The sequence below is a fragment of the Vicugna pacos genome, chromosome 25 (genome assembly GCF_048564905.1).
Source record: "Vicugna pacos chromosome 25, VicPac4, whole genome shotgun sequence".
NCBI lineage: Eukaryota > Metazoa > Chordata > Mammalia > Artiodactyla > Camelidae > Vicugna > Vicugna pacos.
Genome location: NC_133011.1, coordinates 9,550,590 through 9,569,966, shown reverse-complemented (window position 1 = coordinate 9,569,966; position 19,377 = coordinate 9,550,590). Strand labels below are relative to the sequence as shown.

General features: G+C 37.6%; 1 protein-coding gene across 3 annotated transcripts in view; it reads left to right on the top strand.

Moving 5' to 3' along the window:
• The window catches only part of RGS22 (regulator of G protein signaling 22), a 133,560-nt gene that overhangs the window by 5,970 nt on the left and 108,213 nt on the right, over positions 1-19,377 (top strand). For all 3 annotated transcript variants that reach the window (XM_072949535.1, XM_072949537.1, XM_072949536.1), the window contains exons 3-6: positions 4,860-4,922; positions 15,496-15,720; positions 16,426-16,511; positions 17,178-17,346. In XM_072949535.1, the coding sequence (XP_072805636.1) occupies positions 4,860-4,922; positions 15,496-15,720; positions 16,426-16,511; positions 17,178-17,346 (543 nt within the window). The remainder of the gene's footprint in view (positions 1-4,859; positions 4,923-15,495; positions 15,721-16,425; positions 16,512-17,177; positions 17,347-19,377) is intronic.

Genomic DNA, 19,377 nt, shown 5'->3' with positions numbered 1-19,377 from the left:
AAAATTGTTTGACCATGTATGAGAGGATTTATTTCTGGTCTCTATTCTATACATCTGTCTTTATGGCAGTACCACATTGTTTTGATTACTGTAGTTTTGTAGGAAGCTTTGAAATCACAATATGTGAATCCTTCAATTTTTGTTCTTTTTCAATATTGTTTTGGCTATTCCAGGTCCCTTGAAATTCCATATGAATTTTAGAATGGGTTTTTCATTTCAGCCAAAAAAAAAAAGAAAAGAAAAGGAATGAGGAATTGGGATTTGGGTGGAGACTGTATTACATCTGTAGATTGCTTTGGTAGTATTGTCATCTTAATAGCATGGGCTTTCAATCCATAAACATGGCATATCTTTCCATTTATTTATATCTTCTCTGATTTCTTTCAGCAATTTTTTTAGTTTCAGTGTACAAGTCTGGCTCCTTGGTTATTATTCTTTTCTCTGCTACTGTAAATGGAATTATTTTCTTAGTTTCCTTTTTGAATATATGTAACTTTTTCATGTTAGGTTTTATGCTTGAAGTGCCTATGTGAAATTCCTAATCAAGACTTTTTAATGTTGATCTTTTACTATTTTTGATTAGTCTCTATTGGTGAGAAATGATAGCTCCCAACAAATAATAACATTTTTGTACTATCTTTATAACCATTCACAATTTCAATAGTTGAAATTAAAATTTAAATTTAGCAGTACTTCCTTTTTTTATGACAAATATAATGTTAAAAATTCTTACAATAAACAAATTTAGAAGTCAGTTAAATATTTCAGTTATTTTAAAATAATTATGAAACTCTACAGTTGCAGCATATACATACATTTTTCAAGTGATCACTTTATGTCTAGCTTGTATATTACTACAGGAATCCGTCAGTTGCCAACAGACAGAAATACCTGGTATAAGTGAAGGTGAAGATTTGGGGCCATCATCTGTAGTCTTGCAGGATCTACCTCCCCTTTCCTCCAAGCTGTCAGCATCTTCAGCTATGAACTATTTTCTTGGACATCTCAAACAGAAACTTCCCCAGCAGCTTCACAGGGCAGTGGTACACTTTGCAGCTAGCTAATAAATTCATGTCCAGGGGCTTGGGCAACTCCTTGGCTGTGCTCAGTATCTGGGTGTGGGATGTGGCTCATAAATCACCGTCTCCAGGGCAGGGAGTTGGATCTCAGGAGTCCCAAACAAGGCTGCTCACAACTGCAATCCTGGAAGCACCAGCCATCCCTGACTCTGCCTGTTTGACATGAGGGCTGAAGAGTTCTACTTTCACTTGACCCATTGAATTCCGTTGTCTGCACACCACTATTTATCATTGCATACCTGGTAGAAAGCTCTGGTATAATGATTGGCTTGTTTAGAAAGGAGAAAAGATAGAATTTATATGTGGTTTAGGAAGAAAAAGCAAAAAAGAGGTCCATCCTGATAGGTAAAATTTTGGAAATATGATCGATCTATCCTATCTCCTGATCGATGATAGCATCCCCAATCTAAAGTGTGTCAGTTTAGGATTCTGCATAGGAAATTAGATGAATGGCTTTGGTTTAATGTGTGAATGGCTTGAAAGGAAGTTGGAAATTTGGATTATTTTTCTACTGTGCCATTAGCCAACTGTGATCACCATTACTATGTTTTGCATTCCATCCTCTCTTTCTTTCTTTACACTGTATTGCCTGTCATGTGTATGTCTGTCATTCTGTATTTCTAAATACAGAATTCGAAGTTATTTGAAATCCATTTCAAATGCCGTTTTCCCCACTTGAGTCTTTTCTGATTCCTCTTACCAAGTAATATCTTTGCCTCCTTCAGGAGAAAATTTTTATGTTGTAATTTTCTCTTGGCATGTATTATATTCTTTCTTGGATGATGGCTTTTATCTGTATTTACCCCATTTCCTCTTGTTTAGAAGATCTTCTTTGTATATCTTGCATCTTTTAGGGTTGTGAAGAAATTGTAGTTGATCTCATTTGAGGGTCCAGCAAAATGAGTTTTTAAACAATGAAAAATTTTACCTATAAAAATTAGCAGACACATATAAACTATTTCGTTTAACCCTCTTTCAGGAAGAAATTTGAGAAGTTTGGACTAAAAATGGAAAAGATGACTTCACTTTCACAGATGGCACACCTGTAATACATGAAAAAACTGGTTTCAAGAGCGTGTTCAATTCTGAAAGACTGTTCCTACCTTCCATTGCATCATTCAGCAGAGAATCTGTGTTGCAAACTTTGCAATCAGGTTCATGGAATGATGTAATGGAGGAATTGATTGTAACTCAGTTTTCTTCTTGATTGTACCGCTAACCATCAGCAGTTTATTGGTTATTTGGAAGATGTTAAAGCTGAATGTGGAGACTTAGTTCATTTTACTACAGCCAAATGACTGGATTGTGGAAATATACTGAGAGTAACTGGGCTGCTTCTGCAGATCAAGGCTTTAAACTTATTTTTCTTTTTACCTAAGAGGTTTTGAGAATAAAGGATATATCAGATCCTCGTAGGTTCACAAGACTTTGTTACTGATGTGGCAAGATATCTGAACACATCAGACTAGAGACTGCAGCAGGAAAATATGCTCACTTACTTAGAGACGTGCAGGCCTTCTCATTAAAGGGTGATGAGAGGATTGAGCAGATGACACTTGGAGGCTACACTTATTTCCATTGTGGATCTGACCACCCCGATACCAGCAGATACAGATGTTTAATATTGGTAGAAATTAAGATACAATTTCTGAAAAGAAATACAGAATTTGATGGATTTGAATACTATTTTAAGGGTCCACGGTTGTAAGTGCAAACCTGAGGATGTGACTGAATGCCAAGGAAATGCCCTCTCGCTGTAGTTCTGCTTTGGGGGAACCTGAGGGAGCTGAGGGCACCCTGCTCACCAGGGAGTAAGGCAAGCTCTGCTCCAGTAGGTGTGCGGACTGTGCCTCCTGAGAACTCCTATCCGCCCATCAGGAAATGAGTTCAGAAATCAAGAATAAATGTTTAGAAACTTTATGGTAATTTGACAGAGTATGTTTATAGCTATTGAATTTAATAATAAAAAAAGTTGGGCTTGTATTATGTATATTTTTATTTCATTTTCTAGCAGTTCATTCTATGGCATTTTACAAAAGTTATCTGTCTGAAATGAATTAGGGAAAAGACAAAACAAAACAGGTACTTCATCCCAAGTGGTTTGGAAAGCACTGAGTCTCTTAGAAGTGTGAGGCATCTGGAAATGAATACCTGAATCTGAGGATTCCCTAGAGATTCCTGGCTATGTGGCTGGCCAAATTCTAAGCAATATTTAGGTCCACCACCCATGAAATACACATTGTTTTATGGCTAAAAATTTAAAACAAAATGGCTATTTTAGAAAAACGAACACGGGACTGCCCTCCATTACAATTACTAACTTAAAATACTCACCCTTCCCATCTGTGGATTTTTGATCATGAGCCTAGTAGTGTAGAAGTTGGCCACCTTTCTTGTAACACAATGCCTTTTACCTAGGAAATCCTAAAAATGTTTTTTGAATTCAGTAGATTTCTCCTAAGAGTTAGCAGGAACTAGGTAGTTCACTAAGTGAAGTCCAGAAAATTAGAGTAGCTTTGAAAGGTAAAGCTTGAAAGATTATTATTATCCTTTTAGCCTCCACAAATGTTTTCTGCCCTGTTCTGCTTTAGGAGACCTTTGCCAATCAGAATTTTGTTTGAGAATGTATTACTAAGGTACTACTATAAAGGTAGTAGGTTTGTGAGATCCTAAGTTTGTTGTTATTGTTTTAATCAGTTGAGATTTTTAAGTAAACTAAGTCCTTAGTTTGTTGTCATTTTTAACCAGATTTTTACTAAATTGCTTGATATAAATCCTCTAAGTGATTGTTCATAACTCTGTACTGACACTGCAATTACTTAAAGAAATTACCCTGAAAATCTGTTTTCCAAAGTAGGTGTTAATATATTATAATTTCTTCCTTATATTTCACACTGTACTTCAACAAATTTTTTAAAATTGGCCAGTATAAGAAGAAAATAATCAGCCATATGGAAATAATAGCCTTATGTCATATTGTCAGCTTTCATGTTAGATTTGTGAAATTGAAATATAATTATGAATAACAAAATAAACACATGTGCTATACAACAGAGTATGCCATGAAGTACTTTTGACACAATGGAAACAATTACTAATCAGGTAAGGTGTTTTATTTGGAAGAGAGAATTCGTTCTTGGCAGTGGCTTTCCAATTTTGCCAACTTTGAAAGTGACTATGTTGGTGGATGAAATAGTTATGGAAAAAAATGTATACAATCCTTATGCTTAGAACACATGTACTGTCAAAGTTTCTTAATGCGAAAGTTAAGGAGGACCCAAGTTACGAACACTGTCTCATCCTGAAGGTGAGGCAGTAGAATACTTTCTTCACTTAGTTGATCACAATTCCATTAGGTGATTTAAGAAATTTTAATCTGAATCTCAACTTAACTCCATACATTGGTGCTGTCTTTACTGACTCTACCTTTTTTTTTTAATGAAATAAATAATTTTAATAAGTCCATGGGAAATTTACCACGTGTAGTATTTTGTATTTGCTGAAGTTTATTTAAGTGCTGTGCTGCGTTTCCCCTGTGTTCTGTTTTCCAGCTGAGTCCAGTAGCAAGGTCTTTTAAGAATATGCTCCATTCTATTTTCTTATTTCTTCCTTCCAGAGCTCAGAGCACCATGTTCTATTTATTAGTGGGGGTTCACCGCTGACTGGTAAAGATTTGAAGATCTACATTATAATGTATTAATATCAGAATTAGAGAATAATATTGGCATGTTTTAAAACATCTTAGTATAAGCATAATATTGTGTTTTTATATTTTTGCAGGAAAATTCTTTGGCAACAGATGATTTCCTTGTGGACTACTTAAATGAATTCCTAAGCCTTCCAGTGAGTGTATTACTGTGTTCTGTAGAGTATATTATCAAAGCAAAATATTGTAAACACTAGATTATCTTGTGAGACAGATTTATCAGCGATAATATTTTTTTAAATACTAATTAAAACATTTAGGTAAAGTTTGTGTCTTTTTTAAGGAGTTAATCATTTGGGTTTGATCATATTTAGGAATTACTCTTATTGAAGAAAACTGGGTCCGTCATACAACAATAAAAGTAAATAAAGAGAAGAAAAAGAAAGCTGGATTCTTTCTAACCATCAAAAGCATTCTGTATAAAATCTGATACAGTTGTATTTGGTACCACTTTAGGCTTTGGACAGAGGTGATAAGGGCAGAATATCAAAAACTTTAAGAACGTAAATTTCTTGCCTGTAGGCAACTGTTGTCATCCTGTTGGACAGATTTTAAAGTGGAATTTGTGTTTAAGGCAACTGGAGTTTTATGTCAATAGTAAATAGGCCTTGAGACACTGTGTTGGTGTAACATAGGTAGATGCCAAATAATAGATTTGTGGTCTTAGCCAGCAGTGACTGATAGAGTAAATGTTGAGGGTTTGGGAAAAGTGAAATGGGGATGCATAAAAACACTTACATTGTTGTATAGAAATAAAGTTCATTGGGAATGTCAGATGAAAGGAAGTTAGATAAGAAAAGGTTTTCATTATTGTTATGAAAATTTTTTTAATTCAAATACTTAGCAGGGAAAATTTGAAATATAAAAAAAACACAATTTTTAAAGAGAATCGACTGTAAGCTGCAAAATCTCTTAAAAGCCCAACCACTGAAAATGTTTTTGGAAAGAAAAAAACTAGATGCATTTTTTTGCCCAGATTAGTCTTTATGTATATGTATGTATCTGTGCATGTATGTGTATTTGTTTTGATTCTCTTTTACAAAAGAATTTGCTTTCTCCTCCATGCGGCACCACTGGGTCTCTGGAACCACTAGGGGGGTCTAGTAGAGACACCAAGGCACCCTCTCCCTTTCCAGCCACAGGCCTGAGCACCCCGGGAGGCTCTTTTGTGGTCTGACTCTTCAGCTTTCATCATCCAATTGTGTATTATAAAAAAAACCCATCAGAGTCACCAAATTGTCAGAATGTTGCTCTTCTGGATTGTGTAGTCTTTCCTCTAGGCTCTGCATTCTCCATTCTTCCTCAACAAAAAGTACATTATTGTGAAGTTTTAAAAAGAAGAATCTATATTGAGTCTGATTTCAGCTTCTCAAGATTTATATTTATTGTCTCAGGAGTTGATTACCTTGACTTTTACTTGCTCTGGAAAATAAACCCCCGTGCTTAACTTTTTTTTTAATCGCTTATGGAAATCTTATAACAATAGTATAGAAAATTAACCTCAAATGTAAGGAAAATTCAGCCATAGTCTTGCCATCTAGTTAGAATAGACGTTACCTTTTTTTTTTTTTTGTATGTTTTCTTTCAGGCTTTAGGTGAAATGACAGAATGTGGTTTCTGTTAACTCTGTGCGATAATGTTTTTCATCCCTCTCCAGCAGACACCTGCAGTTTGGCCTGTTCATACGTCCCATGCAGCCCACCTGGGCCACTTCTCCCTCTTTTCTGTGTCTTCACATCCTTCTGCTTTTACATTCTCTCTGCCTGTCTGTCTGTCTCCTTAGCTTCTACATTTGGTACCACCACAACGACTTATTAACTACCTATACTTCATACCACAAGATGGAAGAAGGGGAAATGTCACAGGTTTTCAAAAAGAATTTAGGGGCAGGGAGGAGAAGGAATGATGGATTCTCACACCAAGTTCCTGGCAAGATTCTAGAACAGATTAGTAGTGTTTGGTTTATGAGCACTTAACTAAGAATTAGAAGCCAGCGTGGGTTTACTGAGAATTAGTGAGCCAAACTAATTTCTCTCTCTCTCTTTTTTGGATAGTTATGGACTGGTACTTCAGGGAACCATAAATTTAATTTATTATGATTTCAGTAAATAATAGTACTGATGATAAATTGAATCATGTTACTTCCTGCTCAAAACTTTGTCTAGTGGCTTCTCATTAAACTAAGGCTAAAATTCCAAATCTTGTATGATCTGGCTCTTGCCGTCTGTTGGTCTTTACTTCCTATGCTTCTTCCCCTTGTTAATGCTTTTCCAGCCTGGCTGGGAGACTTGGCCTTCATTGTGTTTTTCAAACATGAATATGCCAGGTGTGCTCAGGGCTTTCCAGCCTGGAGTGCTCTTCCCTGAGATACTTGTTTCACTTTCTCCCTGATTTAAATCACTTCTGTTCAGAAAGCCTTCCCTCCCAACCCTGTGTAAAACAATACACACAACACTGCTCCACTTACGCTGCTTTATTTGTTTCCAGAGCCACATCATTATCATTATCTGTGAAATTACTAACCGTAGCTACTAGGGGTTGACTCTTCGCCAACAATTGAAGTCCAAATTCCTTAACATGGACCCTTTGCCATTTGTCCTCAATCTAACCTTCCCAACATTATCTCTAGCTTCATGCTACTTGTGTCTCCCTGAGCACCCTTTCCTGCCTCCCCTCACCCTCCTCGACCACACACGTTCTTCCTGTGCTTCTCTCCCGGTGCGGTGGTTGGAACAGGAACAGGAGGGAGACAGAACTGTTTGAGCTCAGCTCCTCTACTTATTACCCACGTGATCGTAGGCACATCCCTTAATCACTTAATTCCTCGATTCCTTTCTATGTGAAGACAATGTAACTATCCTACAGGATTGTTATGAAATGAGGTAACAGTATACTAAGTGTCTGGCACAGAATTCGTGCTTCTCTTCTTTCCTTCATTAACTAAACCATCTCCTCTTCCATACCTGAACATGAGGGGCAGTCACTCTTTAATTGGACTGATGGGTCATTGTCATTCTAGAGAATAATTTTTGCTACATTGGCTTTGGCTTTTAAAAATTGTTTTTTATCAGAGACTTGAATGAAACATTGTAAATGAACTAGTGTTTTTCCAGCTTGAGGTCACTCAGCTAGTAAATGACATGGTCCACCCAGGTCCACATGATTCCAAAACTTGTCCTACCACACTGTAATGCCTATAGAACTGGGAGCCAGGGAGCAAACTGATAGTTTGGATAACAGAGTCTGGTCTCATTTTTATCATGGTAGCCTGAAATGGGCTAGAACAAACAACGCTAATATGTTTTTAGGATGCATTAATAGAAGTATAGTTAAGATCAAGAAAAATATTAGTCTGGAGCTTAGAAGGCACTCAATAAATGTTTTTCTGAATTGGATCGAACCGTCAGACCACATTTGGAATATTGTGTTGCACCGCACGTTAAGAGTTGCTCTGCCAGACCAGGCTCAGGAAGGCTCAGCCGATGAATGCTCGGGAAACCATGTCGGATGAGTAAGGGTGGAAGGAAGTGTGGGTGCTGAACCTGCCTTGGGAATGGTCAGCCCTTTCCAAATATTTGACGATCTGACAGAGGAAGAAGGGTTAACACATTCTGTGAAGCTAGAGGGCAGAACCAGGGCCAGCATTTATGAGGAAATTGATTTTCACTCAGTAGAAGAAAGATGTTGATAGATTGTTTTCTAACAAGAAGAATGGGCTGGCTTGTGAAGGACTAAACTCCCTGTGATTGAGGATGTTCAGGTATAGGTTAGGCAGTCATTCGGGGGAATATTTTTTAGGGGATATATGTATTGGGTAGGAGATTAGACTCCTTCGGCTAAAGAAAATTTGATTAATTTCTTCCCTGTTTATCTCAGGAAATACACCACACATTTGCTGGGGGCAAGGATAGATCCGTTTCTTCTGTATTTCCCAAAACTTCTTGAGGAAGATTCTGTTTTTATTTTTACATTTTCCATGTGAGATCCTTGAAATAAACAAACTTTCTAATCTCCTTTTTTTCTGCCTCCCCTCCTCTATCACCTCCACCCTCCAAAAAAAGAAAACAAAGCTCCCAACAATTTTAAGTCTGAGGGTGTGGATGTATATTACAACATTCTCTATCTAGAAGAGCTCTTAGGTTGTTTAGATTTCTGAGACTTCTCCCACATCTGGAGCGATATGCCCAAGGTCCCATAACCGGATGGTGGCAGAAATGGGGCCAGGAATCAGGCTTTCTGGCTCCTACACCATTTCTTTCCATTACACCATTACCCGCTTGGGACACATTGTAAGATCCAGAAACTGGTGGCTGGTAGCCTGCCTCCATGTTCATTTTGTGATGAGGGGAATCCGGGACAGTTGCCGCTATTATAAATAATTATGGCACTTTCCAAATCCTAGCTTTCATAACTTCATTCCGTTTGTTCTGGTGCCAGGTTCACATTCAGATATTGTTTTCATTTGGTGTCTGGGAGGTTTTTTTTTTTTTTTTGCTGTCAACTCTTTATGGACAAGTGTTTGCTTATTAAGTTTTCTTCTATGCTATAGTGTGAAAACATTTTTTTTTCCTTTTGGTTTGGTTTTGTGTGTTTTTATGCTCAGTGACTATTGTGGTACTGAGTAGATGAGCCCACATACAGATTTAGGTTGGTCCTCTGTGGGTGGTTTAGAATGTTTGTGACATTTATGGTTTGCAGAAGCTGAAGGGGTGGCCTGTTCTATACCCTCCTTGCAAAGATAAGTATGTCATGTGTTTGCCAGACCATGCTTAGCTATGCGCCTTTGGAATTTTACCATAACTTCTTTTTTTGGAATGATTCTCCACCCTTTTTAAAAAAAATCTGTGAACTGTGATAACTTCTTGCAGCTTTATGAAGAAGTTATATGTTAGATAGATTGTTGAGTAAGGAGAGAGAGAGAGAGAGTATAGATTTGGGGAATGAGTGAGACAAAGGGGGATGAAGGACTTGGGTCTTCCCCAACCATAATTTAAATACTTAGAGATTGATTTTTAAAGGCATTGATGGAGTTCCAGTTCTCCACGTAGTACTGCTTAGCTCAGCACTTGTAACTACGGGTGTTTTGATAAGCCTGCAGCTCAAACATAAAGCACTCAAATTACCTGATGTAACTATTTTTTGTGCATTTTATGTGACACATTATTCCTTCCACCCTATTGGTGAATATGTCCAGTAAATAGTTTCTGGTTAAACATCTAAAATGACAATAAAGCTTACATTAAAAGAAGTAGTTATTTGTAACTGACTTGTTATATTCAAGCAGTCAGCTGTTTTTCATTCACTGACTAAGACGCATGTGTAAAATACAGCTTTGGAGCTCAATTAGTAGAGACAGAGTTGGAGTAGAGATGAACATGTATTAAATTAACCTAGTCGTTAGTTTTTAATTTAAATACTGTTCAGCTAAATAATTTGGCACCCGGTAAGTTTCAGTGATGCTGGGCTGGCAGTTTAAGCACATCACTAATTATTCACAGGCTTCTCCCCCGCCCCCCACCTCTTTTCAAAGAAATGTGGAACCAGCAATTTATTGTGGTAAAAATATTTTCATGCACTTGCTTTTTCTGTGAAAATATTTTTCGCACATGGGTGACTGGTACTACAAAGTTAGCTTTCACCACCTTCAGGTCAGTTCGTTTTAGAACATTTGGAAAATGATACCCTTGAAATAAGAAAATTCAGTAAAGGAAAGAGCAGTCTGTAACAACTTGTGGAGGACTGGGTTTGAGGCTCAGACTGAACAGTTTTTCCTGTCGGATGATTAAAAGCTGAGTGTTCTCTAAATCAGCCTACTCAGCTTTCCGGGGAAAGTCTTCCTCCATCGTTCATGTCTGTCTGCCCCACTGTACAAGTCTTGTATTGTAGCATACTAAACTAACTTGAGGAATTTTGTAGGTAAGCTTAGAAAGTGTAAAAACAGAGGACTCGCTGTGTGAGAGAGATTCTTTCTAAGCAGACAGCAGGACTTTGCGGAATGAAGACCAGGGTTCTTTCTCCTGTGTGGAGAAGGTGGATGGCCAGCCCCTCTGTGTATGTGAATATACACGGAAGTCAGCGTGAAGTAGCAGACAGAATGCGGGCTTCGACCTTTGTCTTTACCTGTTTCTGGTGCGGAATTCCCTTCTCTCCCTTGTTTCTCTGATGAGAATGCCTGTTTATTCTTCAAGACTCAACTTTCTCCGTACAACTTCCTTAATTTCCTAAAGATAGTTAGCAAGTCCTTCTGTGCCGTTACTCCATCTGTATATACCTTTACTGTAGTTATTATTTGTTAAAGTGGACGTGCATTATACACGCGTTACTACTCAGAATGAACAGTGCTCTGCAGAGGGATTTAAAGAGCCAGGGTGACTCTGTCGTTCCAGTCCATTGGCACATGCAGACCACTCCGTGAGTATCCCAGAGCGGGTGAGACGGAAGATGAGCATCTGCAGTTCCCTCAGTGGCTCTTACCCTTCTTTCTTCTCATAGTGTGGTCATTTTATCTTGCTAAGGGTGATTCTGGTGTTAAACATACCTATTTTTGTAGAACATGAGCTTTAAACACATGCCCACCACTTCACCTGGTCTCTCACTAAAGAATTAGTGACCACTTCAGGGTTGGAGGAAAAAATGACCGTGGTCAACTTCTTGAAAGATAGGACAACATTGTACTTAATGGGTGTAATGCGTTTTCAAGGATTTCAAGGGATAATTTTGACTAAATATGGTTTCACCTTATGTGCTGACTGTAGAATCCATTTCTCATGTCTCGCATCTCAGGACACATCTTGGGATGTGAGCCTTGTTGATTTTCGAAATTAGATGTTTTGGAGTCTCATCTCGCAGGTGCAGGTCTTAGAAGTTGAGGTGCCCGATTTGGAGTTCGAACCCTTTGCTCCTCATGGAGAAGCTCTGGGTTTTGAGTTCCCTTTCAATTATGGGTCACAGCACTGGGGTGGGTTTTCTGGCGAGGTTGTGTCCCACCTGTTCCTACCTGTTTGATGTGATTTTCTTCTTGATTGCCCAATGTGTAGTTATCACTCAGCCAGCCTTTAGGCTTTTTTAAGAGGAAATTGTTCCACATGTAGCTGTGGACTCAGTGTGTCCACTGGAGGAGGTAGATTTAGGATCTTCCCAAGTTGCCATCTTGCTGAAGGATGAGTCTTTATTTTCTCTGCGTATTTACGTATCTTTCTTCTTCTGTTTGTTCTGAGATGAAATCTGTGTCTCATTCATTTCAGTTGGGGCTTGTGGAGGATGCTCTGAATCGGCTCACTCAATGTAGCAATAGATCATCTGTCCTGGTGTGTAATAAAGATTCAGTAAATACTGTAAAGAGCTACTCCAGCAGGACTGGGAGGATGATGTTAACCATAAAACTTTAAGCTTGGTTCTTATCCCCTTAGTATGCAGAGTGGACCATGGTTTCTTGTGATAAGATACAACATTTTTGTGTGTGTTAAATCCATTACTTTTTTAAATAAAACATTTTGTTTTTTTTTTTAAATCTTTCCTAAAAAAATTAGGATTCAATAAATACTCATTGAATAAATGCATGAACAAACAAAGGAACATTAGAGTTGGGTGATTTCTAAGAGATCTCCCCAAAGTGGACAGTCTGCCTCACCAGTTCGTGCGCCGGCAGGAGAAACTCCACACTGCTACGGGGAGAATTTTCCTAAAACACAAATGGGACTACGTTACTCCTCTGCTTAGGGTTTGCCCATGCCACCCTTTTCCTCAGAGGATCTGGATAAGCTTATGCTTCTTAAAATGGCGTGCAAAGCCTTCCATGGTCTGATCTTATCTACCTCATCTACTTCAAGTCTCTTCTCTCTGTTCCTTAAACTCTTCCACCTATAAACTATTCTAGTTCTATTCTATTAGCATTAAACTGCTTAAAACTACCCGCATATATCTTGCTGCTTCAGTGCCTTGCATAAAGAAGATGGTCAGTTCATGCTAGTTTTATCATGCGTGGGGCTACATAGTAAAGAAGGGGAAACGTGCTATCTTTGGAACCAGACAGATTTGGTTCTGTAGTCCCAAACCAGCTATATTTATAGCTGAGTCCGTGGTCCGTCACGTAACCATCCCGAGCGTCCATTTTCTGTAAAGAGCAGTCGCAGGAATGTTGGAAGGAGTCAAGACAGTGCATTTAAAGCGACTGTCACATGCCTGGCCCCTGGTAGATGTTCGGTAAACTGTGGTTCTTATCACTCCTGTTATTTCTACCAACTGCACCCTAACTACTTTACTAATAAGATTGGCTACTGAGGGTCTCAGAGTGTCACGATGCCTTTAAATTTTTTTACTTGAGCATTTTTTTTTTTACTGGATTAACAGAAAATATTTTATTTGTCCATAGAAATAATTACTTGGCAATTTTTGCTTTGGGCTATCACAGCTTTGTGTTCCTTCAGCTACAGGTGTGAGGATAAAAGTCAGAAAAAAAGAAAAGAAAACAGTAAATGAAGGTCAAGCTTGTTCTCTTGTTCCATGCTCAGAGCTAGAAGAATCTTTTCCACATGGTCCTTCACATTATACTGCTGCATTCCCCCCACCCCAGTTAATATCTGATGCCCACTCTCTATCAAGTTTAATTCAGTTCCTTACTCCAACTGGATGAATCTGGTCTCTGACATCAGCAGACCTGCTTATCTCTTTAGTCTAGTGATGGTATAAATTGGAGATAATATTTGACATTCAGGTGTGTGGTGACTAGAATCTCATGTTTGAAAGACAAATGTGGTGGGAAACCAATGAAATGTATTTATTGAAGAAATCTGACACACAATTTACTGCTAATTATTGTTACTTATCCAGTGAGTTGTATTTGTCATTTTGAGGGGAAATCTTTTTTTTAGCTTTTATTTGTATTTCTTTTTTTCTTCTGGCTTAGTTGAGATATAATTGACATAGAGCACTGTATAAATTTAAGGTGTACACCATAATGATTTGACTTACATAAATCTTGAAATGATCACCACAGTAAGTTTAGTGACTGTCCATCATCTCATATAGATACAAAATAGAAGAAAAAAAATTTCTTTTTAATGAGAACTCTTAGGATTTATTCTCCTAACTTTTCTATATAACACACAGCAGTAGTGTTAATTACCTTAATTATGTGGTATATTACATCACTAGTGTTTACTGATAACTGGAAGTTTGTACCTTTTGACCACTTTCATTCAGTTTCCTCTCCCCTCCCCACCTCGCCGACCTCTGGTAACCACAAACTCGATCTTTTTTGTACGGGTTTGTTCATTTGTTGAAGAATAATTGTCCTCCAACACTATGTTAGCTCCTGGTACACAACACAGTGATTTGATATCTCTGTACGTTTCAAAATGACCCCCACAGTAAGTCTAGACACCATCTGTCACGACACAAAGGTATTACATACTATTGACTGTATTCCCCACACTGTGCATTTCGTTTTCTTCACTCATTTCTTTTGTAATTGAAAATTTGTACTTACTCATTTTCTCACCTATTTCCCTCATCCCCCCACCCCACTCCTTTGAGGGGAAACCTTAGCCATGAGGCCTTTTGGACTGTGGGCTGACATTCATATTAAACTCTGTTTTCTGTGCACTTTAAATTCCTAAGGAGGGGAAATAATAGACGTTAGAGATGTGATTTGACCTGACATAAAAAAATATGAATATATATGCAAACAAGCAATAGGTTTATACATATTCACACATACATTTCCAACTCTAATTTAAACATCCCTGCCATTTATTAGATTTTAACTGCAGTATATTTAGCAATATCTTAGTAAAACTGGGAAGAATTGGTACTCTCCCTAGGACACTTACTGATCCACAGGGAAGGGTTTAATGTCTTCTACCATGTGGCTAGAAATATATAGATTAATCTATATGAGTATGCAGTTCACTGGTGGTATCCTAAAATAAATTAATATTCTGAAAAAGGGACCCAATTCTTGATTTGGAGGGCAAAATGGAAAAAGGCACAGCCAATCCCCACTTTACTTGGTGTGGAGATGGAGGCCCCAAATATGTCAGTGATTTACCCATACTCACAGGGCTACTTATTGGCAAGCTGGTATTCAAACTCAAGACTGCTGACTGTTGTATATTAACGGACTGACTTTAAATAAAAGTTGGCACCATTTAGTAATTACTGAGAAGAACTCAGAAATGTTATTGTCTTTCACTCTCTCCTTTTTTTTTTTGTCACAGTGAATGGAATGGTGTTGAAATAGTCTTAAATGAAGAACACATTGTACTTAATTTTCTCCTTTTGGGCAAGAAAGACTTAGTTTTCATGGTTCCTGGGGGTGAAAGAGACAATAGGAATGTTATTTCTTCTTTGCTCATTCTTCCCTGGGAATCTGCCCCCTTCTAAGGGAGTAACATTGCTTCCTAGAGACCAGGTGTGTATTTCTTTCCAGTTCCAAAGAGGCACAGAGATGAGAAGTTATACAAAGGGAATTTCTTCCATAATATACCCTGACACTTACAGCATAAGTACATTTGGAAGGAAGGATTCAGTGGGTTCCCTTACCTGTAGTCAAGAGATTTCCAAGCTCCTAAAAGGAAAGAGGTAATGATTAAGAACACAAAACTTTGTGTGAGTATATATGCATATATGTAAGTATCAGAACTTCTTGGAGACAGTGAATTTCTGGATTTAAACGATCTTTAAACATATTCCCACAAATTAATTTTGCAGACCTTTTCAGAGGCAATTAGGTTTAATGCGGACTTTGGAGTTTTTGAAGTAGTTAACAATGCTCCACAACTTCTGGAAAAGCAACTGAAAAAAATTCTGCTAGACCAGCAACCTCGGAATCCCATCTATGATGTTGTAAGAAAAGAAAAGAATAATGTCAAACCTGTTCAAGTGAATGCCCCCCACTATGAAGATAAGACTGTTAACGTCAACTACAATATTATGGTAAGAAAGTATGTTTGTGATCTAGTTATACTAAACTTATCTATGTTTCCTCTCCTGCTCCCTCTTCAACCAAAGCTCATCATGCTTCCAGTCAGCCATGTTCTGTGGGAAACCTTTGCTTTCTCCGTGCCCTGTGGCCTCCCGCGGGAGCCTGCGCTCATGGCACTAACAGCACTCAACCATTATTGCTTATTGAAGTATCTTTACTCCATAAGAGAAGGGCCTTATCTTTCTTGTTAACCTTGGTGTCCTCAAGGATAGTTCCTGGGGATATTAAATATTTAACAAAATTTTCTAAATATGGAAGGGCAAGGGCTTGCAGTTACTCTAGCAGCCTTACCAAGTTTTCTGGTTAGTTCTTTTTCTGTTTGTGATTATTTTTAACCGATTTTATGACTGAAAATACTGAGACTAACTGACTTTTTTTTCCTCATTTTTTCCTCCTTCAATAAGTTACTTAACTTCTCCGGATTCAGCTTGTTAATCTGTAAAGTGGAGATAATAGTTGATATAGGGTTGTTGAGAGAAAGAAGTACCGGAAGGCAGGAAATAGCTTCAAATTTGTGACTCAGGGTTCTTGCCCTCCCTTGTGCAAAGAGAGGGTAGACGCAGGGCTCCCAGGAGGAGCTAGAGGTAGTGTTGCTCCAGTGATTAGGCCATAATTGTCCTACAAGGTGATTTTCTTTTTCACTTGTTCTCTAATAGTGTCTCAGTCGTGAACAAGGTATTCAGTGGATCAAAAAAGAAAGACTTCCAGCATTTCTGGAAAGTGATTGCTACTTTGAATACAGGTATTATAGTCTCATCACTACACATATTTTTAAATGCTTGGTTTTTTTCCACCTAAAATCATTTCTCTGTACTTTCTTAATGAAATTGTATACCTTGAAACTGATTGGAGTTTGTATTCCACTTGCTATAATATAAGAGTGATGAAGCATTGGTGAAAATCATTTAACTTTTCCAAAGAGATTTCACAGAAGCAGTGCCTAACAAATGTACTTCAGTTCTGCTTCTTTGATCATTATATTTAAAATCTTTTCTATTTGTGGTGAAGGTATTTATGTGGAGGGTGTTAAAAAATAAACATGAGTGTCATGAAAAAGAATGTTGTAGTGCAGGGCCAAGTTTTTCTTTTGTGTCCCCTGACTTTTAAAGTTTAAGTACCTAAACACTCTGAATTTTTACTAAAACTTGACCTTTGCTTAAAACAACCATCTTTTAAAATAAAAATAAAATAAAACAGAATAATCATTAAAAAATAACAGAATGATTATTAATTAATTAATTAGCAGTTCTATGAATAAGCCATCAGTTTTAGCAGATCCTAAGAGAATCATCCTGCAGAGTTAGGAAGGGAGGTTGGCTTGAATACATAAAATAAAATTTTGGGTTTTTTTCCTGAATTCTACTATATTTGAAACTTATTTCAAGTTTGTATGATTTCTACAATGCAGGTTAGCCAAATTGGTTTCACAAGTAAGATGGAGTGAATCAGGCATGAACATCATACTAGGTACAGATTTTTCTCCCTGGGTCCTGAAAAAACCACCCAGTCCACCACCTCCTGTTGTTGAAGACGACAATGTTATGATTCTGAAAAAGTTCTACATTTCTCTTGGCGAGGTAAAAGTGTGAGTGTTTCTTTGTGACGTGGCACTTCAGTGAAGCTTCTCGTTTTAGGGACATGAATTTCATTTGCACCACTTGACTAGGAAAATGATTTCAAATACTTATTTTATGCTGACCCATTTGCCCTACACTCTTTCACTTGAAATGTAATTAGAATTATTATCCTCATGTGTACAAAGGAGAAATGCCGGATGGAAGAATGTGCCCAGTGTCACCTGGGAAGCAAGGGTTTCATTGTTCATTCCAAATTTTTTATTATTTGGGTTCTCTAATTTTTGATAAATTGGGTTTTCTCCTCCCTATTGTCCAGATTATTCCTCAGTAATAAAGTGCCTTACTGTTTAACTGCTGTCGGGTAAATCTGTCCTCCGTGGTTGGAGAGTGTTGGGTTGTATGAGTACGTTTGAAGAGATATAACCTAGAATCAAGTGTTGGAGAAACATGGTGTAGTGAAAATTGCTGTTTGATCTCTGGCCTTGCTGGGGAGGAGAATTTTTCCTTCCACCCTTCTAGGTTCTTTGGCTGGTCTGATAATGAAATTGGCGTAAGACAGAGTAACAGGAGAAAAGCAAATGTAATTTCATATGTATGGGAGTCCTATGAGAATATGAGACCCACGAGCAAGTTGAGCAGTGAGGCTGATGTCCCCTCTTCAGCTAAGGAAGAGGGTAGGGGCCTGGGGCTTCAAAGGGGAGGAGGGTAATTCATGGGAGGGTAAGAAGAGCAGACCTTTGGTAATTAGATGTTTGCCTGCCTACAGATAGGTCGATCAGATAAAAGTTATCTCTGGCAATAGCCCTCTCTGAGCCAGGCCCCCTGTCTAAGTTCTTTTGCGTAGTTAAGAGAGAGGTAGAAGTTTTTCTTGAGTCTGCTGGGTCTTGATTATCTTCAGCTCACAATAATCCACATGCCAAAGTGGCACATTTTGAGGTCACATATTCTGCTTCTCTTTAGCCTCTAATTTTCACATCTTCTGTCTGAGAACACATTTCCAAAATAGAGTTCTTTACAAACCAAGAATTGCAAATATGTGGCCCATGTGTTGCTCTTCTTCTGCTCTCCATTCATGACAGACATTGCTAATCAATCATGGCAATTACCCTGCTGAGCTAGGACTTGGCTCCAAATTCTTGTCAACACGACACTCTAGGCAGGCACTTCCAATTGATCAAAGATGTCATACAAGACAAAAACTATTTGCCATCTCTGTTGGAATAGATATCCTTATCTTATCTTGCTTTTAACATTTTTTTTTCTGTGTAAGCTCCTATTTAATTTTGTAGTTTGGCATTTCTATTGGTAATATTTGGCAAAAGTGTTAAAAATTATGCCAGTCCCATTATTTCCTCTGAATGATGCTTGGAGATGTACTAAAGGCATATTTTCCTTCTCTCTTATCCTTATTTTTAAGTATTTTTTCTCTTAACTTACGTATTATAATAATGTCAGGAATGTCAAAAATATATACTGATCAATATAGAGTACAGAGATCAGTAAACATGCAAAGGAAATAATCAATCTAGTGGAGTAAGTTCTGATTCCTCACTTGTAAATTGAATCAGATCTAAGAGAATGAAAACGCAGGCTAGTTTACTTTTGCTATTTTCTGTGATGAAAAAAATCTCATTTCTGTTGACTCGAGTCATGCTTTAACTATATATTATCCTTTTAATAGCTTTTGAACTTTGAGAATTCAGTGTTCTTTGGGCTCTTAAGTCATTAAACCATGACTATTAAATAGGGGTTAATCTTTATGATAATTGGTAATATTTGAGTCTTCAGTTTTACTGTCTAAACACAAACAATTGACCCATCTTTTAAGAATATAAAGTGGAATAATTAACTGCTTTTATGTTTGGCTAACTACTTCTTTCTCCCCTGTCTTCATCATTTTTTGTGCAGTTGAAATAGCAAGGACTCTTGTATGTTGGTCTTTCTCAATTCCTTGAAAGTTCCTTAATTATTCTGGCTTCCTCTCAGTGCTTAGGATACTGCTTGGAATAGAATAGTCATTCAATAAATATT